The sequence below is a fragment of the Gracilinanus agilis genome, chromosome 6, assembly GCF_016433145.1.
Source record: "Gracilinanus agilis isolate LMUSP501 chromosome 6, AgileGrace, whole genome shotgun sequence".
NCBI lineage: Eukaryota > Metazoa > Chordata > Mammalia > Didelphimorphia > Didelphidae > Gracilinanus > Gracilinanus agilis.
The window spans coordinates 228,056,691-228,075,070 of NC_058135.1; the positions used below are offsets into that span (position 1 = coordinate 228,056,691).

Here is an 18,380-nt window from a genome sequence, read left to right on the forward strand (position 1 = left end):
AAGAGCATGATTCATGTAACTATGAGAAAATATTCTAAATCAATTAATTAAATAAACAAACTTAAAAAATAAATGAGTGTGGTTGTAGAGGATGTGGTGAGAAGGGAACAGATGTTAGAAATAAGTGGAAGAAACCTCATTGTTAGAGGATGTAATGACAACTGCAGATATGTTAAGGTTCAAGAATGGAAGAGAGCCATAGGAGCCAGGATTTACCAAGATAACATTTGAGGGTGTGCTGAGAACTTCTGATATGCTGTCTCATTTGATCCTCACAATCACCCAGAGAGGCAGGTTTTATTATTAGCTCCAATTTACAGATGAAGACACTGAAGAAGAGAGAAGCTCAGTAACTTGCCCAGGGTCACCCAGCTAGCAGTATCTAAACATCGAATGCCTTTCTGCCTGTAGGTCCAGTGTGCTATTGACTATATTGCCTGGCTGCTTCATACCAGGCTTACCAGAATGTCAGGTATTCCAAATAAATCAATGACTCCCATGAGGAAAGGAAGAACAATGGCAAAGTCAGCCACTTTCACAGTCTAAATGGTAGTGTTTTCCTCCTCCAGATGTGATAATATTCCTGTTCTAATACTGTCTACCTTTCTCCTTCTTCCTTTTTCCCCCATGAAAATGAGAGAAAACTAGGGAAGAATCTCAGGTTTCCATAAATGATGCCAAAAGCTCTACTTTTCAAAGAAAGCCACTCCCCGACTCTACTTTGTGAAAGCAGAGAAGTTGAAATTCTTCTCCCATTGATTTCTAGTCGTGGCTCCTCCAGCATTTCTCTCAAGGATATGAAGGTTGTCTTTGGTTCCTCCTCCATTACCTCTTTTCTCTCATTCCCTTCCCATGCCCCATTGTGGGCCCCATTCTGGCACAGTCCTGTTCTCAGATAGTTGGCATAGTTGAAATGCAATGTGATCAACTAATCCCTGCTAATGTATTAGCTGATATTAAGGATGGTAGTTCAGGCATAGTTAAATTCTAATGGGAGACTCTGAAGCTCTGAAAAGCTTTCCAGACCCAAGAAATGCATCTTTATAATGATCAAATGTCAGGAAACCTGATAGATGCTTGGAAGACATCTTTTTGTTCCTATGTATCTTCTTGGAGTCCCTTATATATTACATCCTATAGGTATCTATCTACCTATTCTGGCTCCTTACAAGTGGAGCCTCACACCCATAGAAGGAGGGACCAGTCTCCCAACTTTGGTGCCAGGCACACCAAAAGGCCCAAGTTAATTTCCAAATATCCCTCTAGACTGGTGTTAGGGGCCAGCTTCACCTAGGGACTTCCTTTACAGCAAAAGAGGACATAATCTGACTCTTTGAGGTCAGTTATCCCAATAGCTAGTATAGGAAGTTGAAGAAGTACACATATACACATTCAAAAGTCCCTTCAGAAGTCAGGTATTCCTGAGACAGCATGGTTATCTGCTTTCACCGTCAGCCCTCCTGAGTCCGTCTACCTTCTTACCCCTCAGGACTCCCAAACAGGTGGTACCTGGTGGTCTCTGACAACTGGCACCTGAACAAGGACCCCCAGAGGTAAAGGCCCCCAGAAATAAAGATCGAGGACCCCTCACTGAGAGATTACAGGTAGTAAGAAGAACCTTCCCCTGGTAGCATAGGAAAAATTGGAAGAGCAAAAAGGATCAGTCAGGAAAGGTTTCTTAGTCAGGAGGGCTCATCAGGTCAGAAGGACCTTAAGCTAGTAATAGGTAAGAGTATAACATGGGTCAGGTTAATTCAAAAGAGAGAGAATTGCTTTCACCATTAGCCCTCCTGAGTCCACCTATATTCTTACCCCTTGGGACCTTTAAACAGAGGGTCCCTGGTGGTCTCTGACAGTCATCTTTCTAGCAGACTATAGCCTCAAGCCAACCACACACAGAATTATATCAGTTCTCATTAATAGAGACCTTAAACAATCCCCCCCAAATGGGGTATAGCTTTATGGGCCTGGTGGGACATTCCCCTCCCCCCTGCCGCCCTTTCTCTATTAAACATTGGTTAAAATTCAATATTAGTAACATGCTACTAAAAGTTACCCAATACAAATAATTCTCTAACAAATCATACATATTAGAGTTTAATAAAGACTCGCTAAAGAAAAACATCATATCCACCTGAGCCTCAGAAATGTGGTTTTGCACATAATTTTTTCTATGCATTTGTTTAGTTAAATGTTTTTTTGAAGGTGGTGAAATATGTAATTAAAAAAAAAAAAGAAAAAATGTATCATTTGAATGTCCAAAAGGGGAGCAGCTGGGTAGCTCAGTGGATTGAGAGCCAGGCCTAGAGACAGGGGTCCCAGATTCAAATCGTGATTCTGAATACTTCCTAACTGTGTGACCCTGGGCAAGTCACTTAACCCCCTTTGCCCAGCCTTTACCATTTTCTGCCTTGGAACCAATACATAGCATTGATTTTAAGACAGAAGGTAAGGGTATTAAAAAAAAAAAAAAAGTCCTAGCTATAACCTAGCAAAGGCCTTGGGCTTTTTCCAAAAGAGGCATTTGCCAAATTGTTATCAAGAAATAAGCCTAAATTCTCAAGAAGAGCATAAAGTGAACACAGTCTTGTACACCAAATCTAGAGCAGTAAAAGGGCTCTTTGCTCAAGGCTGATGATGAGGATTAATCAACATTTCTTTTTTACACAGCAGGGAGCAAACTGATGGAAATTACAATTCAGAAAAGTGAAGAGATTGAAAGTAGCTCTAGGTTTAGGAAGGAATTTATGGAAGAGAGATGGCAGGTCTGTCACTAATTTTTAAAGAAAGGCACATACATAACCTTTTTTTTTTTATTTTTTTTTATTTTAAACCCTTAACTTCTGTGTATTGACTTTTTTTATAGGTGGAAGAGTGGTAAGGGTAGGCAATGGGGGTCAAGTGACTTGCCCAGGGTCACACAGCTGGGAAGTGTCTGAGGCTGGATTTGAACCTAGGACCTCCCGTCTCTAGGCCTGACTCTCAATCCACTGAGCTACCCAGCTGCCCCCTATACATAACCTTTTGAAATTGATATCCTGGAGACTAAAAGTACTTTCCCAGCAACTATAGTTACATGCCTTTTTTAGACAGTTTTGGTCAGAAAAGGCTCATCCTGGTCAGTAAATTTATTTTGTTGTCATTAAAAATTCACACATGAGCACACCACTAGCTAGGTCTTCACTCTTCCTTTCTGAAAGCTAGCTTGTATAAAGATAAAAAAAAAAACAAAACACTCTTTTCTGTGCCTGAAGGTTGCTATTACATGGCAAGGCTACCCAATGCCTTGCTCAAGCCACTCTACTTCACCCCCTGCCCTTTTCCCTTCACTGCAACTTGCTCCACACTGTTAAGAAACAATAAGACTTGACTTTAAACTTTTACTTAACACAAATATCTGGCACTAGCTCAATGCTAAAAGTTAGATATAATAAAAAGCCATAGTTATATGAAAAGAGACTCTCTTGTATGAAACAATTGAAGGAAGGTCAGCATTGAAATAGCTACTGAATTACAAAGGTTCAGTCAGTGTAGCCTTAATGAAAAAGGGAACAAGGATAAGGAGGGCCTCTTGTTTTTTTTTTCTGTATTATAGTTGAAATACAATCATGTTTGTACCATCCTAACCATTTGCTTACTAAATTAAGTGGCTGTGACTGAAGTCCAAGTTTTGCATGACAGAAGTGCATTCAGGTGTGGACTCCTCCAAGGAGTAAGGGGATAGGCATCTTCTCTGCCTCCCACTGGGATGGCACCCCTGATATGGCCAATGGGAAGTTGGCTTATCTGGCCCTAATCGGCTACACTGTCCTGCATGACACCAACGGGCTCCTTAAGAACACGATGAACTCAGGTTGAACTCTGGTTTCAGTTGACCAAATATCACTACTATGTGGAGATTGCCCTGGTAATGGAGATTATTATTCAGGGTTCATGGTCAAAAGCTTTAAATATTTTCTGGAATGGAAATGCTTTTGCATATCCCTTTGTTCTAGCCTAGACCCTCCTACCCAGTAAACCAGACTATTTATCCAGTATATTCACTGAGAAGAAATAATTATTTAAACAGTATGTGCCACCCAAGGATAAGCAAGGCACCTTGAGGTAGTAAGAAGAGGTGGCATGTGTCAGATGGGTTAAAAACATCACTAAAAACACCACCATTTTGACCACCACCTCTCCAAAGATCCAATGAAAATATCCCAGGATCCTAAATCCAAGAGCCTTCGGTAAATCAATGCCTTTCAGACCAACAGCCCTACTTCCATTCTGCCTTCTACAGCCATCATTGAGGGGGCCAATCTTTGAGGAGAAGGGATCTGCCCTTTTTGACACTACTGCTAGCAACTACTGACTGCCACCAAAAGGCAGGTAAGGCCAAGAGCCCTGAGAACAGCAGTGGCTTCAAGAGTACGGACCTTGCTTCTAGGCCTGTCTCTACAGCCATCAATTAGAGAAGCAACTCCTGTGGAGATGTGATCTTGCTAAAAGTCCCAGCTTCCTCAGCAACCACAGCTACTAAAGACTCAAAACACAAAGTTCTTACACTAAAACCATTAAAATTGCCAAATGACTCAAAACTAAGAAAGAGATGATTTTAGTAGTGGAAACAACATTAAAGAACATGCATTACCATTTGCTTTGCTGCTTCCCCTAAGAACCATGGAACCTTTCATATGACTGTAGTTAAACCCTTTTATATGTGTTGTCTCCCCCATTAGAATGTGAACTCTAGAATGTGAGAGGAGAGACTGGCTCTGCTTTTCTATTTATGTCCCTAGCACTTACCACCATGCTTTGCTTTGCATATATTAGATGTCTAATGACCTTTTCCCTATCATTTCTAAAGTCCCTTCTACTTGTTTATAAATCTCTATTTTTAGAATTATTTCCCAAAGAGAAATGCTTCTACTCTGTGCCCAAGAGCATCATTCTCCTACAGTTTAGAAGGGCATAGAATCTTTAAATCCATGTCTAACACATGTTATTTATTTTCTCCATCCCCTTTCCAGTGAGCTATCTTTTTTTTTCTTTTTTGAATTCTGAACTTAACTAAGACCAAATAAGACAAGCATTTCTAGACATAAGTAGAAGAGCAAAAGATCACATGTGAAACTGCAAAACCACGTCATGACTATCTCACTTTTATTTTTTCAGCATAATAAATTCAATGTGTTATTTTCAAAGCCGTGCTAGTCTTTGCTCTCTTCCGTGAGTCTTAAAAATGCTTCAGTGAGTTTCTCTTCTGTTTTTTCCTTCTCATCCTATTTTGATAGATCCATTGCTAACCACTCTTTCCCTCCACAACAACCCCTAGAGCAGTGATGGTGAACCTATGAGACAAGTGCCAAAGATGGCACTTAGAGCACTCTCTGTGGGCACTCAGTCGCTTCCCCCCACCCCCCAGTTCATTACTAGAAAGGCAGAAGGACTTGGGTGGAGCTGCTCCCCTCCTGCTCTCCATCCTGCTGGACAGTATTTTTCACACAATGGGAGTGCTTCCTCCCTCTCCTGTGTGGAGTAAGGGGGGGTGGCAGGGTGTACCCAGCATGTGTTGGGGGAGGGGCTAAAAGGTTCTAAAAGGTTCACCATCACTGCTCTAGAGAAACTGGAAGAAAAACAGAGACCTTGTATCAGATCTGCATAGCCAAGCAGCACAAATGCCCATCCTCTCCATGCCCACGAACCTACACCTTGCAGTTACAGAGCAGCACCTTGAATTCATTACTTCTTTATTAGAAAGTCAAGTATTTTTCAATAATCCTTCAGAATGGTCAGTCCCTGCACTGATCAGAGTTCTTTCAAAGGCGTTTCTCTTTAAATTGTTGTTGTTATTATATAAATTATATAAATTGTTTCTCAGCTCTGCCCATTTCACCCTGAATCAGTTCATGCAGGTCTTCCTAGATTTCTCTGACATTTTTCTTTTCAAAATTTCTGATGGTACCATATTGGAAATGCATTCCTATACAGGGTAACTAGGTAATGCAATAGATAGAGTGTTGGGCCCGGAGTCATATCAGGAAGACCTGAATTTGAATCTGGCCTCAGATAGTTATTAGTTATGTGACCCTGGGCAAATTACTTGACCTCTATTTGTCTCAATCTCCTTATATGGGGATAATAATAGCATCTATCTCCCAGGATTATAAGGATCAAATTATATAATATTTGTAAAGCATGTTGAAAACTCTTAATTATAATGTAAATATTAGTTATTACAAATAATAATTTGTTCAGTTCCACTTTAATTGGACTCAGTTTGAACACAAAAAAGAACTGCTTTCAACATTTTTGTATATACGGATTCTTTCCTCTTTCTTTGATATGTTCAGGGGTGCAGACCTACTGACAATTGGTATCACTGGATCAAAGTATATGCAGTTTGTTGAGTCTAGACTTGAATTACTTTCCAGGATGGCTGGTGTAATTCATAGCTCCATTAAGAGTATATTAGTTGGAGGGGGCAGCTGGGTAGCTCAGTGGATTGAGAGCCAGGCCTAGAGACGGGAGGTCCTAGGTTCAAATCTGGCCTCAGACACTTCCCAGTTGTGTGTCCCTGGGCAAGTCACTTGACCCCCATTGCTTACCCTTACCACTCTTCTGCCTTGGAACCAATGTATAGTATTGACTCCAAGCCTGAAGTTAAGGGCCCTTAAAAACAAACAAACAAACAAACAAACAAACAAATAAATAAATAAGTGAATGAAGAGTGTATTAGTTGGGGACAGCTGGGTGGCTCAGTGGATTGAGAGCCAAGCCTAGAGTTGGGAGTTCCTGGATTCAAATCTGGCCTCACACACTTCTTAGTTGTGTGACCCTGGGCAAGTCATTTAACCCTCATTGCTTAGTCCTTACCACTCACAGTATTATTACTTACACAGTATTGATTCTAAGACAGGAGGTAAGGACTAAAAAAAAAAACTGAGTGTATTACTATATCTATTTTCCCACAACTCCTTCTACAATGTAATATTCTTTAGTTTGTTTTTTTTTCCTCACTTTTACCAGACTGATGGATATGAGGTAGAAGCTCAGATGTGTGTAAACTTGCATTTCTCTGATTAGTAATTTGAAGCAATTTTTCAAATGATTACTGCTAGTTTGGATGCCTTCTTTTAAAAATAGCTTGTTTTTATCCTGCCGGATAAACAAATGCTACAATAAAAATGATGAAAATGCAATTCTAGAACTAGTGAAACACTTACCCCATCATAGAAGTATATGGAATTCATGTGATTCTTAGGGATGGTGATGCTTCCATAATGATGATGGGAAAACAAAAGGCCATCTGAAAAGAAGTAAACTTTTCCTGAAAGAAAAAGACAACCCATTAGAGCTGGTTTTCCCATGTCTCAAGACACGCAATGCTACTGACAGATCCAGTCCAGTGCTGAGTATTTTCCTTAACATGAATGATATTTCTTGTTCTGCTTACAATTTTAGAGTTTGCAAAACCTAATTAATTTTCTCAGTTGAGAGAACAACAACCCTTAGGAAAAGACAGAACAGAAATGATTAGCCTCATTTCACAGGTGAGGGAACTAAGGCTCAGAGATGTTGTGACTTCATCAGAGTTATAGACTATGAAATGGGATTATTAGGACTCAAACCCAAGTCTTTTGCCTACAAGTATAAAAGTCTTTCTACTATATACCATGACATATCAGTTAGCAGAGCAACTCCAAGAGGGAAAGAATAAGCATTTATTAAGTCCCGAGTATGTGCTGAGAACTTTACAAATATTATACCCTTTGATGATGAAGCACTTTAGCCCCATTAGCTTCAAGTATATAGTTAAAGTAACAATTTTCATTTAGTGCTATATTGCACCCTATAAACTTCCAAGATTCCCAGTTTCCCTGTCTTTTTAAAGCCAGAGAGACATGGCAACATAAATCAAAGTGATAGACAATGGAACAGAAATGAATAATGTTGATCATTAAACAGTAAATGAGGAAGACATTTTTTTACCCTAGTACAAGGACAAGAGAAATTGTTCTTCCTTGTAGGGGGCTCTTTTGGCCAGAATTTTGGTCCAGATTTGTGGTGTCTCTTTGTGAACTTCTGGGCAATGACTGGATATGGATAATGGATATGACACCTTAGAACCCTAACTCTAGTATGGATGAAGTGAGCCCAACCATTAAAGGTGGAAGGGGGGAAATAAATGAGCAGAGCTTGGCAAGTACTCAGAAATCTAAGCGAGTAAGGTTTGGAGGTTGCCTCTCTTAACCTGACCAGAACTGGAGAACTGATGGAACCAAAGTTCCCTCAGTGCTCAGGAGATCTAGAACTAGTTGTTCAGCATAAGACACAGATGATAATTAGGGGAATGATGTATTTAGAATTTGCTGGTTGTCTTCTAATTAGTCTAACTTGTAAAAGGTAGCATTTTGGGGAGCTTTTGGAATGCCAGAAGAAAAGGTTCAACAAGTACTAGCAATAGTGGCATTTCCAGGAATAGGGGGAAGCAGAGTTCTGAAGGAAAACTCAAGATCCCCAATACTCACTGGGTCACAGAGTCATGCCATTGAGGCTTTCAAGGTCCAGATGACGTGTGGCCATGAGGAAAAGCAAGACTTGGAAGAAATACCATGAAGATGGAGGGTGGTTTAATAACATGTAACAAGCTTAGTGGCGAGTTGTAATAAATAAGTTGTTTAATCATTGTTTCACATATATACAATCCTCTTCTTCTATTCTTTGTTTAGAGAAATTTCCCATTTGTTCATGTTTATGAATTTCATGCCAATAGAAATAATTTCTAAAAATGCTAAGTGATTGATGCAAACTTCAATGCCTCTTGGGCCGAGGTCTGGGAGCCGGCGAGGCAGTCCTGTAAACAATGAGGCCCCTTTACTAGTATTCTTTACACTCAGGAGCTGTTTGCTTATACCTGAATTTCAAAGGATATGGATGATTCTTTCTAGTTTTCACAAACGCCCTCATATACTAAGCTGGTAGCAGCTCCCTGACCATTTGGAATATTATGCAAAGGAATAAAGGATTTTGCTGGACTTGAGGAAGCTGTCAATGTAACAATGGAGTCACTTTACCAAATATCCTTTGAGTATTATTCTCTATGCTCTCTCCCATTCTAATGGTTACTCAATATTGCATTGTCAGACTGTTGGGAAAATTATAAATACTCAGATCTCCAAGTCTAAAATCCTCAGAACCACAAAATAATATTCAAGTCATAAAACCAGAGATGTAGAGCAGGAAGGGAATTTATAGGTAATCTAATCCAATCACCTCATGTTATAGATGAGGAAACAGGCCAGGGAGGTGAAGTTGCTGGTCCAAAGACACTGCAAGTTGTGCCAAAGTTGGGATTTGAACCCAGATTCTGTGGTTCAGGTTTTTTTTTCCTTCTAGCACAGTTCAGATATGCCTGGAAACCCACTATCATTCCCAGGAGAAAAGATCATAAGCAGCTTTCATTCCCTCTAGTACTTCCTTAGAAGTCACAATAGTCCAGAGGGAAGAGTTTTGACTCTAATGGCAGGTAGTTTACTCCCTGTTACTTTCTTTTTCTTAAACCCTTGCCTTCTGTATTGGTTCCAAGGCAGAAAAGGAAGGGCTGGGCAATGGGGATCAAATGACTTGCCCAGGGTCATACAACTAGGAATTGTCTGAGACCAAATTTGAACCCAGGGCCTCTCATTAATAGGTCTGTTTCTCAATCCACTAAGCCACCCAAACTGGTGGCATAACTTTTTTTTACACACATAACCAATGGAGATCAAAGCAAAGAGAGCCGACCTTCACATGAGTCAGAGTTCAAAGAGAGAGCAATAATAACCTTAGCCAGGCCCCAGTGGCAAATATCATTATCTGTATTGTACAAATAGAAAAAAATGTTTAGCTAAGAGGACTCAGTTTATCAATGACAGCACCTAGGCTCCCAGACATCTAAATCTATTAGAAGCAATAGACATTTTGATCTTTGTTCTTTTGCTAGATACATGTAGCATCAAGATGGCACAATGGATAGAGCACTGGACCTGGAATCAGGGAAGATTTCAATTCAAATTTGGTCCCTAGGCAAGTGACTTACCCTCTGTTTAGCTCAGTATCCTCCATTGTAAAAAGGGGATAATAAGAGCCATTGGCCCCCCCAGAGTTGTTGTGAGGATCAAATGTGATAATAATTATAAATCGTTTAACATGCCACATAGTAGGTGCTATATACATTTTAGCTATTATGATATTCAAATTATAATCTAAGAGTAGTAGATTGATATTATCAGAGTTTGAAAGAATAATCTGGAGGTTAACCTAGACTTGAAGCTACTCTCTACAAAACCCTGACAAAATGACCTCCAGAAATGGGGAACTTGCTATTGATCAAAGTAGTCCATTTTTGGACCACTCTCATCAATGGATTTTCCCTCATCTGAAACTGAATGTTCAGAGGCAGTGTAGAGTACTTTCTCAGTAGAGAAAGGAGAGGGATGGACATAAAGTCACAAAAATCAGAGTTTAATTTTTACCTTTTACCCTTAGTGGCTGTGTGACCATGGATATTTATCTTGACTTCCCCCCTGTATCGACAATTCTCTAAGAATTTAATGTAATCTGTGTTGACAGGGAATTTTCATGGACAAATCATTTCCTTGAGCTACTTATCTGAGTCAAATATTTCTTCTTGTCACTTGTCCTAAGTCTGCTTTTTGGGGCCCAATCACTACAAATTGAGTTCTCCTTCCCTAGGAAAACCTTTCAATTATTAGAAAATAGCCATCAGTCACTTAGACAACAAGCACTTATTATCATGTGCCCTTTAAGTTTTTGATTCTCCAGGATAAACATCCCAAGTTCCTTCTTCTCATCTTCATATGGACTGGTTGGTTTTAAGTCTCCCCATCATAATGGACACCCTCCTCTGGATGTGCTCCAGTTTGTCAACTGCCTCCCTAAAATGTGGCCCCGGAACTGGATCCACCTCCTACAAGTTGTTCTGACAAGACAAAACCAATTCAATACACACATTCCTCATTCTTGGGACAATATAGCTTGGGCTTCAGCTTTTAGGGCTTCCAACAGCACACTGCAGCAGCAGCAGGGGATAGTCAAAAAGACTCTGCAAATCCCAAGACCCAAATTCAAACTCTTGCCTTCCTCCTAACTGCTAAGTGATCTTAGAGAAGTCACATAGCTACTTTGAGTGTCAGTTTCCTCATCTGTAAAATAAGACTAATGATACTTGCATTAAATCACTCACAAATCTGTAATGAGGATAAAGTGACCTCTAAAACCCTTTTAGCTCTAAATCTAGGATCTGAAATAATAATAATAATCTGAATATATAATAATGATACAAAATAAAATAATATAAGTGGAATTTTTCATTTATTCTTGACTTATATTTGAGCTGAGTCAAGCAAAATCCCCAGGGTTATTTTTTTTCCCTGTCAAAATTATAGTCCAGCACATTTCCCCTATCCTGCACTTGGATGTAACTAAGTTTTAGGATCCAACTATTAGACTCTACCTTGTTAAATGAGCCATTCCTACTAACCACTATTCTCATTCATTAGACTTGGCCATAGTACCAAGGCTGAGCAGCTTTTTGGATTCCAGTTTGGTTATTCAACTTCTTGTTTCTCTCGCCCCCATATCTTAGTGTCACCTCTGATGATAATAAGCATGATGTCCATGCTTTCATCCAACTCACTCCTGAGGGGCTTTTTGGTGATCTTTGGTTCCATCTTTAACATAGCAAAAGGGATTCTAGATACACAAGTGAGAACAAGTATATCACTCCAAGGGGAATCCTAATTGATGAGCTCTTGCTCTCCAGCACTCAAATTCAATGGGAAGGATGGATGAGAAAGAGAAGTTGAAGTTTCAGGACAAGACTTGGGATCCTTGCCCTATATCTGACTCACTGACCTTAGGTTTGCTTAATGAAGATACAAATCCTTAAATTGTCATTATTTCCTTTTTGCACAGGCTCTAGTAAGTGTCTGTCTTGGCCTCTAAGTAGCCTAAAAGTAGGGCCCACGGCTAAGTGACTCTCACTATACTGCATTTAGCACAACTAGGCACATATTTACTAAAGGCCTAGTTGTGATAACAAATGATGCGATATCTAGGACAGCCCACACATCTTACAAGGTAAGAATTAAATGAGAGACAAACAGAGACCGAAACAGATAGCTATCAGAGAATACACAGTATGAGCACATATCTAAGAACCACTGAGTCAGATGGCAAGAGACCAGTGAAAATGGACAGGCCAGGCTTGTATAGTAGGTGCCAGGGTAACTCATTTCCAGAGCCAGGCTGCTTTGAAATTGGAGAAAAAAAAGTTTTTTTCTAGATAGAACTTGGCCAGGAGGCTGTTCTGTCATTCCTGGTCTTGAGAATCCCCACTCTTGGCTTTTAGAACCTTTTTCTTCCTTCTAGGTGCCACCTCCTTCCTGAAGTCTTCCTTGATCCCTTCTCTGCCAGTTCTCAGGACTGTCATGAATTATACTCATATGTGTACTGTTGCACTCAGTAGAATGTAGCTCACTGAGGGCATTTTTGTTTTATATCCACCCCATGCTATACTATATAAAGGTATGTAATGAAGAAATGCCTGTTGGAACTGAACTTGGAGGGAAGATTCCCTTCCTCACCTTTGGGCACCCAGGGATCAAAGGGGGAAGAAGCTGGTCTCTCTCCTATCAGTTTCCTGATTCCAAAGAACCAATGGAAGGGAAGGGAAGGACTGACAGAATAGAGTGGCTCCAAGCTCCAACAAAGAATTTGGGGCCTCGCTCATACAATTACTCAGTAGATGCAAATAATAACAGATGCTATTTGTATGGAGCTTTTAGGTTTCCAAAGTGCTTTATCAACATAAACTCATTTAATAGAGAGCCTTCATCAGCTCAGCTTATGGGAAGAGACCTTAGGAAAGCTGGCTGTGCCCAAGGGGGCATATACTACAAGGAATAGAACATTTGGGAAATTTGGGTAATGTTTTTTTTAAAAATATTTATTAATATTTATTTTTTAGAAAAGTTAACATGGTTACATAATTCATGCTCTTACTTTCCCCTTCACCCCTCAAGCTCCCCCCCTTGGGTAATGTTTTTGCTAGAGAATTTCCTCTCAAAGTTTCTTAGTCGCCTTTCTTCTGGTGAGCATTAAGTAAGAGGACAGATCCACCCCGAGAGAGCTGATGACCAGTCTTTGTTCTGTCTCCATAGGCAAGTCCCCTCCTAGCCCCTTTGTGCCTAAGAATCAGTGCATGGAAGTGGAGGAATGAAGGACAAGCTCCAGATAGGAATGAAGGAATCCATCCTGAGAAAATCCCTGTTCTGAAGCTTATCTGGCAAGGGGCTTCACTGCTACGTGCCTTGGTTTTTCCAGTTGTAAAAAGAGAGGGTTTTGGCTCCCAATGACCCATATTAGCCAAATATAGCAGTCTTCCTGCTAATTAGAGATAGAGTTATACCCCATCTGCCAAAAGATGAGGGCAAACTTATTTCTTGAATGCCTCTATATGACAGGTACAGTTAGGGAGAGGTAAATTAAGACATAGCCACAATGATACAAAAGATTACATTTCTCACTAGCTATAGTTGCTGTATTTGGTTTGGATGAACTGCTTTTCTTTGTTACAAGAGAAGGCTTCCTGGTTGGGGGTAGGGGGTAGGGATTTGTTCGGAAATGACTATGATGTTAAAGAGAAGAAGCATTAATAAAACATTAATTAAAAAATAACCAAACCAAAAGTTGCATAGTCCCTTCCCCAAGGTGCTTAGAACCTAGGAGAGGAGATGAGGTGTACATAAATGAATATAATGCAAAGTATCATATAAGAAATTAGAGAGATGTAAACAAAGTGCTTTGAGAGTTCAGAAGAGAAATAAGATCATTTCTGGCCGGGAGCCGTAAAGGAAAATTTTCTAGAGGACGTGACATTTAACTGAGCTTTGCGAGCTGGAGAGGATTTCAAAAGATAGAGCTGGGAAAGAATGTGAGCAAAGGCCTAGAGATAATGATAAAAACAGCTAACACTTATCTAGCCTGTACTATGTGATAGGTGCTGTACTAAGGGCCTTAAAATATTATCTGATTTGATCCTCACTAGAACCCTGGGAGGGAAGTGCTATTGTTATCACTTTACAGATGAGATAACTGAGGCAGACAGACATTCCATGACCAGCCCAGAGTTACACAGCTAGGAAGTATCTGAGTCTGGACTGGAATTCAGGCTCTCTTGCCTCCAAGCCCAGCTCTCTATCCATTACACCCCTTGGCTGCCAGGTATATTTGGGGAATAGTTCAATACCATTAGAGTATAGTTTGTGGGCATGAGAAGTAAATTTCTACCAGGCTGGGGAGCTGTGAGCACCAGACCACATATGGTGCCTGACATCTTTTGATGGTTCACTGGGCACAAGCAGGGGCTGGGGGCTGGGGGGCCACAGGGAGCAGGCTCAAAACCTTGGAGGGGAGCCAAATGTGGAGAGGGGCCCGCAGCTACCTGCAGGTAGGAAAGAAGTATTGTCTTCTGACATCAGCAGATTCCCCCCATAACCCCTGCTACAGTATGGGAGGAAGCCTGGTTGAGGATCTCTGTTTTTGGTCATGACACACCTTGGCCATGGCACCACTTCTCTTGGGAGATGAGGGCTATAGATTAATTAATTAGAGAGGGCTCATTAGTTCTGTGACAATGTGCCTGAGGCACAGGTAGCCATGTGCACGCACTTTACACAGATCTGTCTCGGGGCCCACGCTGCCCCCTGCACTGATGGTGGTGCCCTCCAAATCTTCTCCAGGGAGGCCTGGAGAATCAACAAGACTGAAAACTGACCTCTTGGAAATGGGGAAAAGAAGGACCTGGACAACCCTGGTCATTGCCCCTCAGGCTTATGAAGGGAATGCAGAAGGGACCAAATCTTGCTAAAGAATGCAATATGACACAATAGCAACTATTTTTCTAACAAGGCTCTTTGCTAACAAGGCTCACACTTCCCTTGGCAAATCTCCTTCCAAAATATTATAATTGGCACTGCCATGCAATCACACAACAGCATCTGTGTTATGCCTATAACCTACTATTTATAGACTGTCATTACATTTGAGGGCTGTATTCCTTTCCCCCAGGATCCTGGCTTAAATTCTGCCATCTAAGGTAGGATAAACTTCATACCAGAACCAAAAGACAGCAAGCTCTTCCACAGAGAAGGGAGCAAATCCCATCATTGTCAGAGGCTTTTCATAGGCATCTTTAGCGAGCACATCTTTTTTTTTTTATTTTTTTTAATTTTTTATTTTTTTTTAAAACCCTTACCTTCCGTCTTGGAGTCAATACTGTGTATTGGCTCCAAGGCAGAAGAGTGGTAAGGGTAGGCAATGGGGGTCAAGTGACTTGCCCAGGGTCACACAGCTGGCGAGCACATCTTTTTTGCCTTTCCTTTTACAGGGACGAGGAAAGATGAACTAGGTTAGAGAGGTCAAGGACTTTTAATGAGGGGAAATTTTTTGCTAGACAGAAGAGATTCAAAAGGAAGAGGAGGAAATAGCTGGAACTGCCCAGAATGGCCCTATCTTTTAGGAAGAACTGAGAGATTTGGTGAAGGAACTAGATTTTTGCCAAGGAAAACCATTTTGACTTGAGTCTTAAAAGAAAGGATCATTTCTCAAGAATCATAAAGCAGTAATGAGAAGGTCAAAAGCTCATGTTAGGGCTCCTGCTCTGAAGAGGAGTCAGTGCTGGTCTCTACATAGAGTCCCCTGTTGTATCCATCTGGAGAGAAAGCTTTCAGATGCCAGCCCTCAGCCCTAGAAAGGAGGGAAGGGTTCTAACCAGATCTACCACTTACTCCAGAAAAGTCACTCACCTTTGGAAGCTTCAGCTTCCTTATCTGCAAAACAGGGATGATAATTCCTGCCTGTCCCACAGGTTACCGGGAGGACCAAATCTCACAACATCTCTGAAAATGCTTTTGGAATAAGAAAGCCCTACCTATGTGTAAGTTACTAGAAATCTTTCTCATCAGACCTGCCAATATCACCCATTAAGAAATGGAGCCCAAAGAGTCAATCAGAGAAGATCCTCTACAAGGAGGTCGTTGCTCACCTTCCTCTGGCCAGGCCTGTGCATTGCTGGAATAAATATATGCTTTCTCTCCTCCTGTCAGGAGGAGGCCCAAGAAAGATTCATCCTCCTAAAATTAAAAAGAGAAAAGAAATATCACTCAGGAGAGTTACAGCTGAAAACTCCAATAAGTCATGTTTCCCCAGACGACGTCTGCCTCTGGCAGGTTGTAAAATGGCCTCTAGGTCACTTCTCCCCCTTCCTGGGCCTAGCAGCGCAGCATTCCAATGGTGCCCTTACTTGTACTCAGAAGCCACCTTGGATACCACAGGGTGGAAGGACAGCTCCACAGGCCTGCTCAAGCCAAGAAGACACCATCTTCTAAGGAAGTTTCTGTCCTGCAGGAATCACCTAGCGGCTGGGTGGGCCCCAATACCCTGGCCCCACACCAAACACAGATGTTCCTTCTGTTTGTTGTCACTTCTTCCACTGCATGCCAAAGATGTTGGGCATTGTGCTTTGATTCCATATGCCCCACCCCAATTCTCCGGTCACCTTTCTTACCCTTTGCACTCTCAGCAGCAGCACCTGGGAGGTAGTGCCAAGGTCACCTGAGAATGTTGGGAAGGTTAATAGTAGACTTGTGGAGTATATTTATTTATGGACCACATATCTTTCAACTATATTTGTGTTAGTTTAAATGAATAGAAAACCCCTGCTTTGTTTCCCACACCCTTCACCTCTCTAATTTTAGGCTAAACTTCACCAAGTAAAGAAATCTGGGGCCTTGGAGAAGCACTTCTATGAAAGAGACCATAACCTTCACCTAGTATACTACAGGACAGAAGGACAGCTCAACCCTGAGGTGTCAGGGAAAACCCAGGCCTGCTCAAACCAAGGAGCCACCATCTTCTAGAAAGGTTCTATTCTGCAGAAACCACTAAGGGCCAATTAGCATCTTGCTCAAGGATGCCTAGAGAGATATCCTTTGCTTTTTAGGAAGTTGACTGGACCTCAGTATTCTGCCATTAAGCTATACTTTAGTCTGAGGAATTGTATAGTATGGTCTTTGAGGGTCTTAGGAATAGTGGGAAGATCAGGAAGGGGCAGGAGATGACTGACAGTGGGGGAAAAGAGGAATAGAGAGGGTATGTGGTAGTCATCCAGGAGGCATGTCCTTAGGGGACTTGACTTGAATGCTTCTAAGTTGCCCCAAAGGCCCAGATGGAATAGCTACTAACATAAGCCCAAGTGATAGAGCAAAGAAGTACTTATTTGAAGCCTTGAATGAAAAAGATGAACCCTGCAAAATGTTTATTCCATACTCCAGGGCAAGCAACTGATGTTTTAAGGAAAAAGGAAATCCATCCCCCCAGTCTGTCTCCACCACCTGCCAAGAAAGGAAATGATTCCTGGGGTCCCTCACTCAGCACACTCAGCATCAAATGCCCTTAGTGCCAGGGCCCTCAGTCTCAAACGAGGTCAGACTTACCACAGTCATTGAATGACACTAAAAGGAGAATATGTGTATTGCCCTTACTAAAGGGAATCAAACACTCGTTCCTACCATATAGTTACACTCTCACTCCCAGCCCCAAAAGTCTGGAGATGAATGTATTTTCTTTTCCTATTTTATATATGGAAAAGGAGGGAAGGTAGCTCTTTAGTTGACTTGTAGTGCTTCACTTCTGCCCCGCTTCCAGACCCTTTTAGCTGCCTGCATATGCCAGTTTTCACCATACTTTGTAAGAACAAAAACTTAGTAAGCAGCATAAAGGATTTCCATTGTTTTCCCAACATAAATAATTATTTCTGGACCTCTCTTAGAAGGGGAAAAGGGCATTTGAGCAAGAACTGAGGACAAGCAATCATACTCTGGCTGCTCTCAGACTGACTGCACAAGGGAATAATTTAGAAATTTTGAAGATTTAACCATTTGTACATTTCGACCAGTTATTGGAATTTTCCTTTGATTAGCCACTAATTTGGAGCCCTAAGTGTGTTTCTATTTTGAATATAATCATTACTCACCTTCACCATTTGCTGGGCTTTCTCGGACAATTTCACTTCATTATCTTCTACCTGTATCCAAAATAATGGCAGCTTTGATATTTGATACTTCACAACCAGAATGTGCAATGATGTTTAGCTGTTTTGAGAATAGACATTCTTAACCTGGGCTCTATGAATCTATTTTATAAATATTTTGGTAGCTGCATACTCGAATAATCAGTTTCCTTTGTAATCTTACACATTTCATTTTATGCACTTAAGAATATTTTCTGAGAAAGGGTCCAGAGATCTTTCCAGACTGTCCAAAGGGTCTATG

The 18,380-nt window shown here is 41.0% G+C and overlaps 1 protein-coding gene across 1 annotated transcript in view; it reads right to left on the minus strand.

The window, feature by feature from the left end:
* Positions 1-18,380, minus strand: part of DNAAF9 (dynein axonemal assembly factor 9) — a 129,836-nt gene that overhangs the window by 60,267 nt on the left and 51,189 nt on the right. The window contains exons 16-18 of the mRNA XM_044680921.1: positions 18,083-18,133; positions 16,094-16,181; positions 7,209-7,312 (exon numbers count right to left, since the gene is read on the minus strand). Coding sequence (XP_044536856.1) covers positions 7,209-7,312; positions 16,094-16,181; positions 18,083-18,133 — 243 coding nt within the window. The remainder of the gene's footprint in view (positions 1-7,208; positions 7,313-16,093; positions 16,182-18,082; positions 18,134-18,380) is intronic.